This window comes from Vulpes lagopus, chromosome 12 (genome assembly GCF_018345385.1).
Source record: "Vulpes lagopus strain Blue_001 chromosome 12, ASM1834538v1, whole genome shotgun sequence".
NCBI classification, from domain to species: domain Eukaryota; kingdom Metazoa; phylum Chordata; class Mammalia; order Carnivora; family Canidae; genus Vulpes; species Vulpes lagopus.
The window spans coordinates 45,951,680-45,968,774 of record NC_054835.1 but is presented as its reverse complement, the minus strand read 5'-3'; the positions used below and the strand labels follow the sequence as shown (position 1 = coordinate 45,968,774).

The 17,095-nt window shown below is 56.2% G+C and overlaps 2 protein-coding genes across 2 annotated transcripts in view; one reads left to right on the top strand and one right to left on the bottom strand.

Moving 5' to 3' along the window:
• The first annotated feature begins 2,354 nt into the window (after positions 1–2,354).
• On the top strand, positions 2,355–4,990 carry LIMD2 (LIM domain containing 2). Its single transcript, XM_041725860.1, has 5 exons — positions 2,355–2,618; positions 3,442–3,536; positions 3,725–3,769; positions 3,849–3,988; positions 4,064–4,990. Exons 1-5 carry the CDS (start codon positions 2,447–2,449, stop codon positions 4,221–4,223), a joined length of 612 nt encoding a protein of 203 aa, XP_041581794.1. The 5' UTR covers positions 2,355–2,446; the 3' UTR covers positions 4,224–4,990.
• A 1,525-nt stretch (positions 4,991–6,515) lies between these two features.
• The window catches only part of MAP3K3 (mitogen-activated protein kinase kinase kinase 3), a 66,436-nt gene continuing 55,856 nt past the window's right edge, over positions 6,516–17,095 (bottom strand). The window contains exons 8-16 of the mRNA XM_041725688.1: positions 16,339–16,412; positions 14,344–14,411; positions 14,047–14,139; positions 13,254–13,445; positions 12,547–12,695; positions 11,751–11,882; positions 11,136–11,265; positions 10,620–10,797; positions 6,516–9,313 (exon numbers count right to left, since the gene is read on the bottom strand). Coding sequence (XP_041581622.1) covers positions 9,085–9,313; positions 10,620–10,797; positions 11,136–11,265; positions 11,751–11,882; positions 12,547–12,695; positions 13,254–13,445; positions 14,047–14,139; positions 14,344–14,411; positions 16,339–16,412 — 1,245 coding nt within the window. The 3' untranslated portion in view covers positions 6,516–9,084. The remainder of the gene's footprint in view (positions 9,314–10,619; positions 10,798–11,135; positions 11,266–11,750; positions 11,883–12,546; positions 12,696–13,253; positions 13,446–14,046; positions 14,140–14,343; positions 14,412–16,338; positions 16,413–17,095) is intronic.

Genomic DNA, 17,095 nt, shown 5'->3' with positions numbered 1-17,095 from the left:
CATGTGCAAGCACAGCCGTAACTATCATCAGATAGCCTCACAACACACGTAATAGATTTGTCTCCTCACTATCCAAAGATGTGAGACCGTCCGTTTTAGTCCACGGCCAGCAAACCACTTTGGGGCCGAAAGGTCCAGGTGCTAAAGACTAGCCTTTCCGCAGGACCCCTTCTGGGCCACTAGGAGTCCAGGCAGAAGAGGCTCATGTTTGGCAGGAAAGGAGGTAGATGGTCTTGTTCTGTAACATGACTTGCAGTGTCTCCTTACCCCTGGAACTAATACCCAAGGAGCAGGTAACCCAAGAACCAAACCTGTTCCCTCATCCTGGCTGGCCGCCAGCAAGGCTGGGCAGGGGAGTGATTCTGACCTGGGTCTCCAGGGTGCCTCCCGGCCTGCATGGGCACCATCCTGGCACCTTCCCTGCCTGCCAGTCCCTCTGGGGTGAGGCGCCCTCCTCTCGCTCAGGCCCTAAAAATGTCAGATTAAGGAAGTGCCCCTCCCTCTGAATGCCTCTGACCTGAAGCTGCTCTGAGCCATCAAATGCTCTCAGTTTCCCTTCTCTCAGAAATTATAACACCAGTTGAAAAACAAAAAATATCTCCTTTGGGCAGTTACAGGGCTTGAGGTGAAAGGAATGACACCCACTAGGGGGCTGAGTGGGGAGGCCAGGTCACATTTGTTTCCAAGCCTCCTCCTTACCCCTGCCCAGCTCATCTTTAAACCTCAAGTTCCCTTTTCTCAACACCAACATCAGCCTGTTTTCTTTCCTTCTGAACTGCTTTCTTCACCTTGTGGTCGGGTCCGTTCATCCTCCGCGCCCAAGCTGCTGTTCCTGTGGTGGCTGCTGGCAGATCCCCCCCTGCAGACCCGTCGTGGGCAGGGGAGGTGGCTCCACAGTGCCTGCAGCAGGCGCAGCTTGCTCCTGGTGCTCCTGCAGTGGGTGAGGGCCACACTTTCCTGCATCACTGCAGCGGTCTTTGAGAATCTGGTCACTGCTATGCAAGCTGCCAGGAAAGATGCACACACAGTTTTAGAAGTGTCTCACACACACACACACACACACACACACACCCCATCCAGGGGGTCTGGGCCTGCAGCTCCCCCCAAACATAAATCTTCCTCTAGGGCAGGGCAGGAGGCTGGGGAGAAAAAGCAAAGCAGGCCATGGGAGCCCTGAGGGAGCCAAGGGAACAGCTGGGGCCTGGGGAAGCGCGCTCCCTCCCTCCAGCCCTGGGGCTCAGAGGCGCGGAGCTGTTCTGTTCCCTGACACGTGTGTGTGGGCTGTGCTCTGGAGCCGCTAGTTCTATTCCTGCCACAGTGTGGGAACAAGCTATGTTTAGGGCTGTGTTTGGTGAAACTGCTTCCAGCCAGACCTCAGGCAGAGCCCGGCAGTCCCCGCAGCCAGGTAGCCGGCATCTCCCCACAGAGGCCCCTCCGGGAAGCCACGGCCGCGTGCACAGCACAACTGAGGCCCTACCCCCCCCCCCCCCCGTGGGTGACAGTCACCTGCCTCCTGTGCCCCCGACCGTCCAGCGGTGTGCTGGAGCCCCGGCAGCCGCTGGGCCAGCGGGCAGGGAGTACGGAGCCGGCGCCAAGCCCGCCGCCCTAGCTTCGGTACTTGGAGGAGGCGTTGGGTCTTCGGGCCTCGCTCCCTCGTGGTAAGGGAGGTTCGGGCGGGCGCGCCGCGATTCGCTGGTCTGAAGGATGAACTCTCGTAAGGGGCTGCCCTCGATTTCTCTCAGGCGACGGTGCCGGTGGGGTGAGGCGCGGTGACTGACGCCACACACCCGCGGCACCACAGGAACGCCGAAGCGCCGCGGGCCTTGCAGCCTCCGGGGGCCCTTGTCTGTGGGGTCGCAGCAGAAGGGACTGGGGCTGCTGGCCCCCCGGACCCCCGACAGACCGGCCCGCGGGGAGCCGGCGGCCCCAGGCGACCACCACGGGGCGCCGCGCCTCGCAGCCTCGCGTGGCGGGACCGCGTGCCGGCCGCCGGCCCTGCCGGCCTCGGGGGCGGCCTCTGGCGGCGGGAGGACTCCGCGGCCGGAGGGGGCGTGGGATCCCGGACCCGGCCGCCCCCGCGGGGCTGTCACCCCGCAGGGCGCGCGGACAGCCGGGCGGGCACGAGGCCACCCTGGGGAAACTGAGGCCGTGGGAGGGGCGTCGCTGGGAGCGCCATTTGTCCCGGGCCCCGGGCCTGTCGACCTGCCCTCGCCTCGCCCTGAGGCGCGCGCTCCGCTGCGGCTCCCGACCCCGCCTGGGTCTGGAGCGGGCCGACGGGGCGGCCGGGGAGCCGGGGCCGGCGGGGGCGGCGCGGGTGCCCGGAGCGCGGGGTCGGGGCGGCGGGGCAGACAAAGGCCGGGGACGGCGAGCGAGGGGAAGACAAAGCGCAGAGGGGGTCGGCGGCGGCGCCGGGGCCCCGGAGGCGGCTCCGGGCGCGGCGGAGCCAATGGGCGGGCGCGGGGCGGGGGCCGGCGGGGGCGGCGCCGCGATAAGGCGGTGGCGGCGGCGGCCGCTCGGGGACCACTGGCAGCGGCGGGAGCTCGCGCCCGCGCCCTCCACGCACCCGAGGCGTCCCCCGGAGACCGACCCCCCGCCCCGCGGCCCAGGCCGGGGCCCCGGTGAGACCCGCGGGCGGGCCGGGGAGGGGGCCTGCATCCGCCTCGCAAGCCCGGGCGCCGAGGAGGGGGTGCGGGCGCGAGGGCCGCCTCCCGCGGGGTCCCGACGCCCCGCGCCTCCGCCCGCCGCTCTTGCCCGGGGCCCCGCGCCCCGAGGCCGGCGACCGCCCTCCCGGGCGCGCCTCCGAGCAGGGACGGGGCCGAGTCCCCCTGGCGGGGCCCGCGGGGGTCCCGGGTCTGGGGCCCGGTGCTCGTCGGCCCTGGGCCGAGAAGCGGGGCGCGGGCGGCGGCTTGGCCGGGCGGGGCGGGCGGCGCAGCCCGGAGCGCTGTCCGAGGGCTGCGGCGGCCGAGAGGGGGGCGCCCGCGGCCTCGGCGGCGTCGGGCCGGGGTCAGGCCGGGCCAGCGGATTCTCACCGAGGCCCCGCCCGGCCCGCCCGCCCCTCCCGCCCCTCGGCCTCCCCTCGGCCTCCCCTCGGCCTCCCCTCGGCCTCCCCTCGGCCTCCCCTCGGCCAGGCAGGGTCCGGGCAGCGGGCGCTCCCGGCGGCTGCGCGGCGCCCCCTCCGCTGGCCGCTGCCGGCTAACTCTGTGCTTTCCCCACGACACATGGTTCCACTCAGGGACCCCCGGGCCCCGGGGAGCGGCGTGGGGGGCGGGCGGGCGGAGGGGGTGGGTGAGGGGCGGAAGTGGCAAGACCCAGAGCAACAGGAAATGACTTAGGGAAAGTCCCAACCGCAGCCCCCCAGCCCCCTGCCTGTAAGCGCTCCCACCCCACCCTGCAGGCTGGGGAAGGGCTTGTGGGGCCCTGCCGACCGACTTCCCCTTGCAGAACCCAGCGGGTGCCGCGTCTCCACCTGGGGCCTCCATCGCCCTCACCGAGCCATGTTCCAGGCTGCAGAAGCCGCCCAGGCCACCCCCTCTCATGTAGGTGATCAGCGGGCCGGGAGGGCCCCTCTCCCGCCGGCATCTGGCCTGGGGTGAAGGGGTGAGGGGCGGCGGGCTTGCCTGCCACCCTTTGCCCCGCCCCCCGGGGCCCTGGGACCCGGCGGGCGCCCCGCAGCAATGGTCTGGGCATCCCTCAGCTGACCTGGCCGATTGGCCCTCTCCCTTAGGAAGCCAAAGGCAGCGGTGGCAGCAGCACTGTCCAGCGCTCCAAGGTAGGGCCCGGGAGAGGAGCGTCGCGGGGAAGAAGGGGGGGCATGGGTCAGGCGCCTGCTTACTCTCTCCTGCGGTCAGTCCTTCAGCCTTCGGGCCCAGGTGAAGGAGAGCTGTGCGGCCTGCCAGAAGACCGTGTACCCCATGGAGCGGCTAGTGGCCGACAAGCTCATTTTCCACAACTCTTGCTTCTGTTGCAAGCACTGTCACACCAAGCTGAGGTGCGCCCTTGCCCTGCCCCTGCCCTCACCTGCCAGCCCTGACCTGACCTGACCACAGTTGTTCTGCTTCTGCAGCCTGGGCAGCTACGCGGCACTGCACGGGGAATTTTACTGCAAACCCCACTTTCAGCAGCTGTTTAAGAGCAAAGGCAACTACGACGAGGGCTTTGGCCGGAAGCAGCACAAGGAGCTCTGGGCTCACAAGGAGGTGGACCCTGGCACCAAGACGGCCTGAGGCCCCTCTGCGGGCCACTGTCTCTGCAGAAGAGGGCCTGGAGTGGGGCAGTGGGGAGGGTGGGAAAGAGTGGACCTGCTCTTGGGGTGGGGGGGTGGATCCTGGGGTGCATCCCAGGGTGGGATGGGGATAAGGCCATCTTGCTCAGGCAGAGGGTTGAGGGGGCAGGGCTCTGCTCCAGGATTCCTTCATTCTCCCTGGGTGGGGGTGGCTCGGGAATCAGGATTGGGGTTTTGCTCACCACCCTGCTTCCTACTTCTTTCAGCCTCCCCCCATGGCCCCTTGGGAGGCCCCCAAGCCCAGCTTCCCTATCTAGGTGCCTTTTCTCCAGTAAGGAGTCAGCATGCCCCCTCAGGGTCCCAAGCTCCCTCACTGCCACCTGGGGCTCTCTGCGGCCCTCACGTCTCCCCATCTACCTCTGCCCTTAGCCTGGTCCTGAGCCATGGAGACCGGAGGAAGGAGAGCCAGTGTGTCCTTGCTGGGCCTCCCGGAATGCCCACCAAGGCCCTGGCGGGGGGAGGGGGAGGAAGTGGATTAGCCCTGCCCTCCCCCGAAAGGCGAAGCACGACTTGCCCAGTGGGGCTTGGGACCCATCTTGCACCACCGGAGTCACGAAGCGGAAGCTAAAGCACCACCGCCAGGCTGAGAGCCACAGAGACTGGCTGGGGGCTGGCGTCCGCCATGCTCACCTCCTCTTTCTCCCCTGTTGCTGCCGGTTCTGACTGTTGTGATCAACCCTATTTTAAATATGTTTTAACAGATTCTGACTCTGTATCATGTGGCCTGATTGGGGGGTTGGGAGCTTTGTGGCAGGAAGGATGCAGAGGTGACAGGGAGCATGGTCAGTCCAAAGCATTCCTGGCCTTGATTGGGGTGGGAGTGGGGCTGGTGATGGGTATCAAGGAAATGCCAACCAGCCTGAGAGAAAAAGGGGGGGGGGTGCCCCTTTTGCAATAGCCAGATCTCCTCCACACTGTCCTATCCAGAGTGGTTTCATAACTGGAACTCTACTTTGCTGGTCAGCCTGTGTTGATTAAGAGAGGGTCAGGCTGGGAAGCCTGGCTGGCTCAGTTGGTAGAGCATGCAACTCTTGAACTCAAGGTTGTGAGTTCAAACCCCACGTTGAGTGTAGAACCTATTTCAGGCTATCCATAGGTGATGGACCCTGGCCTCACTGCACTTCAGTATTTTGCAAGGCAAAACCCTTCTCCTGAGTCCCTGTCTGGAACCTCCCTCCCCTGCCCGCCTTTGCCTTGGAAATCAGCAAACGATGGTAGAAACCAGCAGATTCAGCAAGTGCTGTTGAAGGTTCTCTAGTTTGCTGTGTCCTTCCCCATCTGTCATCTTCCCCTTGCTTTTTCAATCTCTGGGGAGTGGGGCAGCTGCGGGCACCATCCCAGGTAGTCGAAGGAGAAACAGCTTCTCTGTTCCTTGGAGGGACAAGTTTACCGTAGGGCAAATGCAGCCAACGTGGAGGACCTGAGACCCCACCGCCAGAGGATTATAGGTAGGAAGTCTGGGTTGTCCTGTTTGGACCCAACTGTCCTGATTTCTCCAAACTGCCCATGGGCTACATGAACTGGTGGAGCAAAAGGGCCAACTCCTCGGGGATTTGCTGCCACTGCACCCCATACAATTCTTGAGTCGTAAGTGGCCCCATGCCCACAGGACAGGGTAGGAAGCTGGGACTCAGACTTGTGGCAGATAGGCCGCTGTGTTGTGTTGAGGTAGATGCTGCCCTTTGAAGCAGTAGCTAACGCTCAGCGCAGATGGCACTGGGTCCTCAGCATGAGAGTGGAAAGCCCCATTCAAAGCAGGCCCAAATTCTGTGCTGGAGGCCTGATGGCCTGACAAGGATGGTCTCTCCCTGCTCCGAGCTGAACACCAACAACAGGTAGACCGGGGGGAGAGAACAGAGAGGTGGCTCCTGGAGGTGCCTGAGCCCTGCCCTACAGAACACTGCTCAGGGGAGTACTCCCCTGCACTTCCAGATGCCATGAAGTTTTGGACTCCAGCCACTGGTGACACTTGGGTCAGGGGGGCTGACAGTGCCACCTTGATAATCAGGAGGCACCCTCAGCAGAACTCTTGGAAGTGGAGAGAAAAGGGGAGCCACCTCTGAGCTAGCAGTGGTATCAGCCACATCATCCCATCCTAGGACCCCTCTGGGAGTAATTTCAGATTCTCTGCTGAGGGACCCAAGCTGCTTACCAGGCACCATACCTGGCTCCCCTCAGGCAAACACCTACTCTCCACTCCCCAACCAAAAGCATTGCCAAAGGACCCCTTGGGTATAAATGATCCCTTTTATTGTAAGTAATGTGCGACACTGGCCTGGCTTTGCACTGCAAGCCCTCGGTCGAGATATAGTCAAATAACTATGGCTGCAGGTTCTTCTGCACGATCCACAATTCAGACACAGACACAGAGCTGAGGTGGACAGGAGGGGCAGGAGGGTGGTGGAGTGTGGACTGTCCCCAGCCCTGGCCTCTCCATGTAGGTTTGGCCAAGGCCGACATAGCCCATGGAATGATGAGCAAACGGCAGCATGGCCCTTCCCACAGCAAGCCTGGTGCTGCTAGGGGGCTGCCTTTAAGAATCTTTGGGCCCAGGCTGTCCTAGGCCCACAACTTGTCATCTGGGTTATTTAATATAAAGACAATAAATTAAAATTAAGCAACAGCTTGGTCCTGAGGATGCTGAGCCAGCATGTCCACAGTTTTTGGCACAAAAAAAAAAAAAAAAAAAAAAAAAAAATCAGGTCTTTTTTTTTTTTTTGGAGTGCAGCGTTTCTTGGCCTGTATGCAAATTCACTTTTAAAACCCATTCCCTGTGAGGTAAGACCCCAGGAGGTGGGGCTCTGTGAGAGCCTGAAGCTGGGACACAGAGTCGTCTTGTTGGCACCGGCACCGTGCTCTGTTTCCTCTTGGGGAACAGGGGCTGGGGGTGGGGGTGTGGGCCCAAGAGGAGTGCTACAGCCATCAGGATGGGGTCGTGGAGAGGCCGAGCTGCCACATGGCAACTTTGGTCAAGTTGAGGGGCCAGTCCCCACCCTGGGCAAGGGCCGAGGTGGAGACAGGAGCACATGCTCACTGTCTTCAGAGGGCTGAGCTGGGGGTGCCTGACAGAGGCCCCTGTGAGAAAAGGATAGAAAGAGGGGCCCAGACCCAACTGGCACCGTGCAACACACATTCCTGCAAAACCAGCTGCTTTCATTTTCTCTTCTCTCTCTTGAGGCGTCCATCACCTGTAACAATCTAGAATTGATATATATAAAAACCATCAAATATGATCTGAGATATAAATTAACAAGTACAAGGCCTCACATTACATGATGTGAAAAGGCTAAAAACAGCGATAGAAACTACATTCATAAAAGTGCATCGTCAACATACAACGAAGGCTTTGGCTTGTTCTGGTGCCCGTGGGGAAGTGGGCATGGCTGGCAATGAGCTGCCTGGCGCTAATCCCCAGCTCCCCGGAGAGGCCCATCCCTGGACACTGGCTTTGTTGTTGTTGTTGTTGTTCCTTTAATGACAACTCCCAAGGAAACTGGGTGTTCGGAGGGAGGAGCTCTAGCAATAGGCACATTTTGGAGGGGAGGGGCCGGAAGAAAGGACCAGCGCCCAGGCTGAGGTAAATAAGGCCAACTCTAAGCTGCTTGGAGACACTGGCTCCCCGACCCCTGCTACCATTCTTCCTCTAAGAAGGGAAGGAGGTGAAACCTCATGGGGATGGGCAAGGCTGGCCAAGGAGGAACAGAGATGGAGTTTGGGACACAGTTGGTGACATCATATGGGCTCTCTCTTCTACCAGGTGGAAAGGGCTCTGGCCTAGCAGGGTCATGTCTCACAGACAGCCTGATATAACTTCCCTAGCTATCCAGAAGAGCCTGCCCAGGGTTTAGGGCAGCCAGCTGGGTCAGATGCTCTCACCACACTGCCCATCTTTCTTTCTGCTCCAGTGGGGAAACGGGTGCCAGCTCAGGAACGCAAAGGCCATTACCTTCAGCTCTTTCCAATCCAGCCCAAGGCCCAAGCCCACAACAGGGATACTCAGAGCCCAAGGGCACAGTCTCCAGTTTAGAAACTGGGTACAGCATAAGAGTGACTTCAACTTGTAAAACAGAGACAATTGCATTGACAAAACTGGGTCTCTCCCCCCACTAAGTGGGGACAGTTCCACATCTCAGGCCCCTGCTTGGGGTGTAGGGGGGGAGCAGGGCCATGGGGGCAGGCAGGATGGGCTCCTCCCTCCCTGAATAAGGCAGCATAACATTTGCTTCATTCATCTTTGGTAAAGGACAGGGACTGGCAAAGCTGACCTGGGGGGCTCCTGGGAGAGCGTAGCCCCAGCCTCTGCCTTCCATTGGCTATGGGATGCTGGGCTTTACCTCAGGCTTGGGTGGGCTCATCCAGCCCAGAGATGCCCTGGTGGTCTCCAGACATGGGAGGAGAAACAAAATAACACTTTGAATGAAAGTAACACTATTCAGACCCTCGTGTCTGTCCTGTGCCCCCAGACCCTTGGGGCTTTGGTGCTGATTGCAGTGTCAGGACACAGCCCCTGAGGGTAAGGCCCTCAGCACTTTGCACACTGTTCCTAGATCCTTCCCCTCCACGCTGAGCTTAGGATGCTGGAGCTCTCGGGTCTGGCAGGCTGGGGGCTCCCAGTCCTTGAGGCTGCAGCCACCCCACCCTGGCTCTGAGCCCCAGTGGTGGAAGGGGCACAGACGAACACTGGTTGGACTGGAGCTCCATAGTCCACAGCGTTGCCTGGGAGAAGCAGCAACTTTGCTGAGCCCCACAGCAGCCCCTTGCCTGTGCAGCAGGGGCAGCTGGCAGCAGTGTGCCTCGAGAGCTCAGTACACGAGCTGTGCAAAGTGGTGTGTGAGCAGCTCCTCGGCTGAAGGTCTCTGGCGGGCCTCCACAAAAATGCGCCTCAGGAAGTCCCGGCCATGCTCAGAGATGTGGGAGGGCAGCTGAGGATTGGTGGGCTGGGTGGCAATCTTGAAAATGGCAGCCATGGCTTCATACTCTGCCCAAGGTGGTTTCTCCGTCAGCATCTCTACCACGGTGCAGCCCAGGCTCCTGGAGAGAGAGAATCCCATGTCACGCTGGGCTCCCTGACCTGCCCACCATTGTGAAAGGAGGTGCCTTTCTCAGAATAACCAGAGGCAGCATGGGACAAGCTGAGGTGTGATACTTCTGTAGAGGGTACCCAAGGCTTCATCAACCTACATCCACCCGGGTGAGTCTTGATATAAGGGAAGAGACCCTGTAGTGTGGACAGAAAGAGCTCTGAGATAGCTGTGTTTGTTTCCTATTGCTGCTGTAATAAATTACCATAAGCATAAGACATAAGAAAAATTTATTCTGTAGGTCAGAAGTCTAGAACTAGTCTCAATGGGCTCAAGTCAATGGGTCAGCAGGAATGGTTCCCTCTAGAGGCTCTGCTTCTAGAGGCTGTCAGCACTCCTTGGTTCACGGCCCCTCCTTAGACCACTCCAACCTCCACATCTCTTGCTACCCACTCTCATCTGCTGCCTCCCTTTGCAAGGACCCTTGCAATTATACTGAGCCCACCTGGATAATCCAGGAGAATCTCCCCATCTCAAAAATCCTTAAATTAGGCTATTTGCAAAGGCCTGTCTGCCACGAAAGGAAACATTTACAGGGCATGGGGTTAGTACATGGGCCTCTTTGGGGAACCATTACTCAGCCCACTTCAATACTGTTCTGAGGGGGAAGAGACGCTCTCACAACTTCTGGGCTCTTTTAGAGGATGCACAAGAAGTGAGGCAGAGCAGACGCAAGCCATGTGAACGCTACGAGATGCCATGTGAACGCTACGAGATGAAGAAGCCTGCTACAGTTTTGAGATTGATCCAGGCCTTCAAACTGGGTGCTACTTCTCTTAGGGATTTAGCAAACACTAGGGAGGTTTTCCATGGCCTAGGCTCTCAGCAGTAGCAGATAGGTGCCATTTGAGATTAAAACACAATGCATAATTATTTTGAGATTCTTTCATGGTCATAATTATCAAGACTTTGTTTCCTTATGTTGTTGTGTAGAACCCATCCTGTGCCTATAAAACAATTGGTCTATTCACCTGTTGATGACTATATGGATTCGTGCTAGTCATTCGGGCTGTTACAAATAAAGCTGCTGTGAATATTTGTGTAAAAAAAAAAAAACAAAAAAACAATGCATTTGCCATAGTTGCTGCAGCAGGCACCAATGTCCCCACACTCATGGAGGCTGCCTCCTGACCTGGCTGCCAAGAGGTGAATCTCCTCTTGATCCCACAGCACAAAGCCCCCATAGCTCATTTCTAAGTTAGGGGTGGGCTAGCCCAGACATGGAGATGTCATCCCAGCATGTCCCCAGTGCTCACCACACATCTGCCTTCCTTCCGTAGCCCTCACCGCTGATCACCTCGGGGCTCATCCAGTAGGGTGTGCCAGTGACCGAGCGCATGCCCGTGCCTGACATGCAGATAGTCTGCAGGCGCTTGCTGGCCCCGAAGTCCCCTAGCTTCACGTTCCCAGCAGAGTCTCGGAGGATGTTGGCTCCTAAGGCATGAAAGAGCAGAGGCTGCAACCCTGGACCCTCTGGGCATTTTGTACCCTCCACCCTCTTCCCCTCCCTCCCAGGTCATAGGGTTGCTGGGGACAATGGAGACTACCAGGAATCAGACACGACGAGCACCTAGCACTACTGGCTTAGCGCTACAGCATGACATGATCATCACCACAGCCAACATCTGCACAGCACCCTATAAGTAGTTTCCCACATTGCTCAACCCATCCATATCAATCCCCCAAGGAAACAATCAGGGTCTCACTTTTCAGAAAATTAAGAATGGTTAAGTGACCAGGTTTTAGGGACCCCATAGCCTGTGCCTGCTCACCCTTGATGTCTCGGTGAACGATCATGTTGCTATGCAGGTAGGACATGCCCTCCAGGATCTGCCGGGTGTACTTGCGGGTCACACTCTCTGTCAGAGCTCCGTAGGCCTTCAACTGGTCTTTCACCGAGCCCTACAGCCACAGGAGTCAGAGGGAGTCAGCTCAGAAAAGGGTGGGGTGGTGGTGGTGGTGGAGGGCTATTTCCAGCACCTAGCATTGCAGCAAAGGAGTGATTCAGCCAACCCCTGTGAGCAACATACCAGGCTTTGTTGGGGGCTATGGGGCAGCTTGAACAGTATGAGCCCTTCCCTTAAGCAATGTATGACCTAAATCCAGAAGGGAGACCCCTCTGCTCCAGGTACAGGCTGTACTTACTGGACAGTCAGTGCAAACCACCCTCTAAGCCTCAGGTCCGGGTGGCCTGGGATGCCTCACATCCCACACCGCCACTACGGCCAGATGCAGGACCCTCCTGACTTTGAGCATCACTTCACCTTCTCCCCTGAGCCTCTGGCATATCAAATGATCAGAAGCATGTCCAAGGGACGCCTCCTCTAGAGCCCACAGCCAGGTCTGGCCCTTTCGTGTGTGTCCCACATGCACTGAGAAACACATACCCCCGGCATGTACTCCATGAAGATGGTCAGAGTCTTCTCCGCACGGTCCCGCAGACAACCATAGTACTGCACGATGCGCTCATGCTGCAAGTTCTTCAGCAACTGGATCTCACATTCCAGAGCACTCACCTCCTAGGGAAGGGGCCCAGTAGTCAGCCTGGCTCACAGGGCCCTGGTTCTGCCCACCTGGGACCAGCTCGGGTTGTCCTAATTAGTGACCCAGGGGAGTCTGTCTATCTTGGCAACTTCCGCTGGAGCAAAGGGGGACTCTGTTAACAGTCTGGCCCTTGGACACAATGCTGGGCAACCCACAGGATAGTGGCACTTCCATGCTGGAAGAAGGCAGACATTGGGGTGAGAGAATGGGGGGCAGGTGCTTAGTTAAGGTAACTGCTGCATCTGTCCACTCAGACTGGAGTGTAGGCTGCACCCAAAGTTGAACTCTGAAGATAAGCTCCTTCTTGGACCGAGGGCTGAGAGAGGCATCTGTGTGAAGGGTGGGGGAGGTACTGTTCCTTGCGGCACTGGCCACTGCCCCTCAGTCTGGGCTGTTTGGTACTTCAGCATCAACTCATTTCCTCATACCTAATCCTTCCCCCAGGGGTTCTGATGCTCTTTGGACCACAGTCCTTTTGCCTTTTGCCAAGGTGGAGAGCAAGGGAACTTGGGAGGAAGAATGATGGGGGAAGCAACCTGCAGCTTCTCGGGCAGTTAATCTACGCAGTGAGATGGGAATTTCTGTCAAGGGGGGGGGTGGTGTGGGGACACTGGAAGCCAGACCATGGGGAGGCAGTACCTTGCTTGTCTCAGGGCTGTCTGGGTCAAACTGGACTTGCTTGGAAGCAAGCTCACGTCCTGTGTCCACGTCATAGCACAGATAGACCCTGCCGAAGGCACCCTGGCCCAGGAGCTTCCCACGGCGCCAATTGATGGGGGCACTGGGAGCTACAGGAGAATAGAAGGAAAGAGTGTTAGCTCGGTAAATTAGTTACTGAGATCTTGCCCTGGTCTCTAGAGGCTCTGTGATGGGATCTCTGGCTCAAGAACCTCTCACCCAGAACCATCCTATCTCTCAGTCCAGCATCATTACCCCCATCTGGAGCAGGCTCAGTACCCTGATCAGTTGGACCATTAGGCTCAAGTCTTGAGAGGCAGATGGCCAGCTACCGTCATGGTTAAATCCTCTTCTGCACTCATCAAATACTTTTATTTCCTATGTCCCTAAACATCTGAATATGACAAGGACTGAGAAGATTGGTCTTCTGTTTAAACACAGAGAAACTAAAGCCTAGAAAGGGGAAGTGGCTTGCCACACAACAGTGCAGCAAGGCCTAAGGTCCAAGGGATCTGCTGCTGACCCACAGGTTCTTCCAGTGTGGTGAGGATGGGTGGGAGCAGCCTACTGCTGAGCTAAACAGCCCCAGGGGATCTCTGGCCTCCTGCCCTGCCTCCTATGTGAGCACCCGCTGGACAATCTCCTTCTGGCCAGGGCCCACTCCTCACACTTGGTTGGCACATTCCTCTCCTGCACAGAGAGGGCATTCTCGCTGTCTGCACTCCGCAGGCGCCCTCTGGGGTCCAGGTATTGCACCGCCAGACCCATGTTTTCGCCATTTGTGCTCAGGGAGCGGCTGGACGGCACGAGGGTAAAGAGGTTGCCTTGATGACGCCGTATTCGTGGAAATGTTCTTCTGCCTGAAGGGGTGCAGGAGCCATAGTAGAGCAAGTCAGACCTCTGGCCACAAGGCTAAATACACAAACCACATCATCCCATCTGCCCTCTTCCTAACTCATGCCAGAATGGCTAATGTCTCAAGCACCCTGAGAATCAACACAAAAACAGGAATTAGGAAGCAGCCACAGATGGTTCAGGAAGCCCTAGCCAAAGGGAAGGCACAGGGCTAGCTCTCAGGTACCACATCACTTGCAAGGCCAATTCACTGCTGAAGTCTGTCTTCTCTGGCATCCTAATCCTAAACCTGTGTGAAGTTCCATTCCATCTGCTGTCATGGGGCAGAAGAGGGCGCTGGAGAGCTGAATCCAAGAAACACGCTATGGATTCAGATCAAGGACGCTATGCTCCCAATGGCAGCATCTTGGCTTCCAAATACCGCCCTTCCCCCCATCTCCCCTTAGCCTCTAGTGCTTCAAGTCTGGGCACAGCTCCTCAGAAATAAAGGAAACATGGTGTGTAGGGTGCCTGGGCCCAGCTCCTAGCAGTGGCTTTTGTGTGGCAAAGCTCTACCCATGTCCATTCTGAGGCAGCCAGCAGGGGGCAGGGTAGAGGCGTACTCACCCTCGTTGTAGTCCTTGTGGTGCACAGAAACGTGGTAGCGCCGGGGGTAGGTTCCACCTTTAACCCCTTTGTCATACAGCTGAGTTTCCCGATCTGAGTAAGATAGAGGAATCATTGGTTTCTGGGTAGGTCAATGTAAGTGAGCCATCTAAGCCCCCATGTCACCTGAGACCTCCGAGCAGCAGCCCCAAGGAGAATTAAGACAGCCCTGGCTTCCCAACTCAGCTAACAAAAGCAGAATACCCACAATCCCATCCAGACATCCCTGCAGTGCTCTCCATGCTCTGGGGAACTCACCCGAGAACTCTTGTCTGTTATCTGGGAAGCTCTGGGCTCGGGACATTCTCGATTTCCGGAAGGATGGGCTAGAAAAAAAACAAAACAAAATCACAATGTAGATATCAGCCTACTTCAAGAAGCTGTCCACCAGGGCAGAAGGCAGGATATCCACATGGACTCTCTTCCTACTCCTTCCCACATCATTACATGGGATAGAAAACCCAGAAAAAATACCCAGACTGCCTAGCTTATCACAATACCTGCTTGGTATGTAATCTTGTTCTCACAGTTTGAGAGGGAAGCAGAATTTGGGAAAAACAGCCATCTTCTGAGTTTGGCTTGCTACTTTCTCTTTAAGTAGTCTGAGGCCCAAGTCTGACAGGACCTGCAAGAATCAACCCCTCCAGCCCTCCCAAATTCCACCTTGGAGTTTGGCACCACATACCCTTCTTGTCCTTTCCTCTCACCTTGGTAACAGGGGAAGAGTTGCAAAACACCCCTTGCCCAGGGTGCTAATAAAAATAGCAACAACACCAAGCATCTTCCTTTCAGACTAATTACCACCATCCCATTTCAGAGATAGGGAAACTGAGGAATGGAGAGGTTAGGGGAAGCTACTTGACTTATATTTTGATGGAGCTGGGGTCTATGTGGCTCCACATCCCATAAAGAAGAGAGGAAAGCCCTATGCTCAAGTTAGGCTGGGCCTCAAGGTAATAAGTCCAGGTCATTGGGTTTTACTCCCAAGGAAATGAAAACAAAGCATTAGAGGGACGGAGGCAAAATCTAAGAATCAAGTATGTTCAGCTAGCTTTCCTAGAATTCACCTAAATGTCCTCTATCTTACATGTGAGAGTGCCTTCTGAGAGGGCCACAGGCCGGAAACGGTTAAGGACACGAGGGTGCCCTCTACTTCACAACTACTAGACCTTCTGTGGTCTTGTCCTACTGCCCACCCCACTCCCCACCCCTGCTTGGCCACAAAGTTTGGGAGATATTTCAAAGCCAGAGTCAGTCCCTGTCTTGGCAGAGCCTTCAGTTTGTGGCAGTAACTCCTGGCACTTTTATCTGGGCTTCTTGCTCCCCTGGTCAAAGAGCAAGCCCCAAGCAATGCTATGAAATGGATACCAACAAGTAACTATGACTATTTTATGACGTTTAGAAGGAAGACAGTGCTCATCAGTTTTCAGATCTATTAGGAGAGACAGTACAAATTTGGCCAGTACCCATGTGAACAATTGGTCAGTTACACAAACAGAAAAAAAAATCCCCGAACCTGCTCCATAGCCTCTGACCACAGCCCTTAGTCCAGTCAGACATGATCAAATGTGCTATTGGGCATAACAAGGTGAAGGTGAGAGACTGGCTAGATCACTGCCAAAGCCAACTCTAAACATACACCTCCTGTTGGGCGAACCAGCTCCACAGAGCCATTTGGTGACAGCTCTTACTCTGACAGAACAAGATTACATACCAAGCAGATAGTGTGGTAAGCTAGGCAGTCCGGATATTTTGTTTTCTGGTTTTTCTATTCCAGTTTCTTACTCTATCAGAAACACTTGGAGGAAAAAAAAAAAAAAAAGCAAACCCACAGGTGATAATTCAATTTTTTTCCCCCAAACATGGAAGGTTCACTACTTCTCAGGCCAGATCATAGCAATGAGGCCAAGAGCACAAGAGCAGTGTATATTATATGTAAAATTCAAACATGTACAGCACTTGGGATAACAGAGCAAGCATTTAACACATATGACTTGCTATTATGAGCTACTATTACGAGCTACAATTACACTCACCTAATTATACAAACATAAGACTCTCATGGTACTTGAAAAATTAAGGAGAGGGCTAGGAATCCCAGAAAGAGATTTCTTTCCCAGAAGCATGGTGTTGTAACCATGGGTCTGCAGAACAGTGTCTAGATCAGAGACATACTGGCTAACTCTGTTTCCTCAGCCCATCAGTCCCAAACATGCCCAGGCACTAACACCCAAAGCAGCCATAGTCCCATACCTGTCTGCCGACCTGTCCAAGGATTGGCAACTTCCTGACAAGGAATTTTCAGCACTGCTCAGAGGATCCAACATCTGTAAGGCAAGACATACAATAAAACCCCAGCCCCTGCCTCAATCCCAGCCAGGTGACTCAGGGCTTTATGGCCCAGCCAAGGCCAGCAAATAGTCCTTTCTGTCAAAATATGAAAGTGCCCTTTCTGTGCCTGTGCAGTGGGAAGAATGGCTAAGAAGGTACTATTCTGCCCCCGTAGTTTGAAAGGCAAGTTTCCAGAAGGGAGAAAAATGCCTGGACAGCATCCCAAGGAACTCTGCCAGGAGAGCAAAGCAGAGACGCTACTTCTCTTGTTGGCATTTTGTTGGCTCAAGAACACTGGGAGCCTGGCACTGAAGCTGGTACTACCCCACAGAGGCTTCCATGGCATATGGGTGGGACTGTAATGCTTCTGTTTACACTCCATAATTTAAAATTTACCGAAACAAGAATGGCCCTCGTTCCACAGACAAGCCACTGCAGGTCCAGGAAGGTTAGGAGAATTGTTTAAAGTAATGAAACTAGTATTATACAGCTGATACAGATGAAAAATTTCCTAGTTCCTGGTTCTCATATGGAGGCAATAAGAATCTATGAAATGTTTCTCCAGCCTTTGGTCAAATGCAGTAACAAGAAGCCTTCAGATTAGCTTTTTTCTTCAACTAATCTCCCTTCATTTTGCCTATGGGGTATTCCCTATCAGAGTATTCATTATCTGAGATCC

Bases quoted from the DNA above. Each gene is read 5' to 3' on its own strand.
- LIMD2 (XM_041725860.1), top strand. From the start codon at position 2,447: ATGGGCGGGCGCGGGGCGGGGGCCGGCGGGGGCGGCGCCGCGATAAGG. The intron at 3,537-3,724 runs GTAGGTGATCAG...CCTCTCCCTTAG, and splicing joins CCCAGGCCACCCCCTCTCAT to GAAGCCAAAGGCAGCGGTGG. The intron at 3,989-4,063 runs GTGCGCCCTTGC...CTGCTTCTGCAG, and splicing joins CACTGTCACACCAAGCTGAG to CCTGGGCAGCTACGCGGCAC.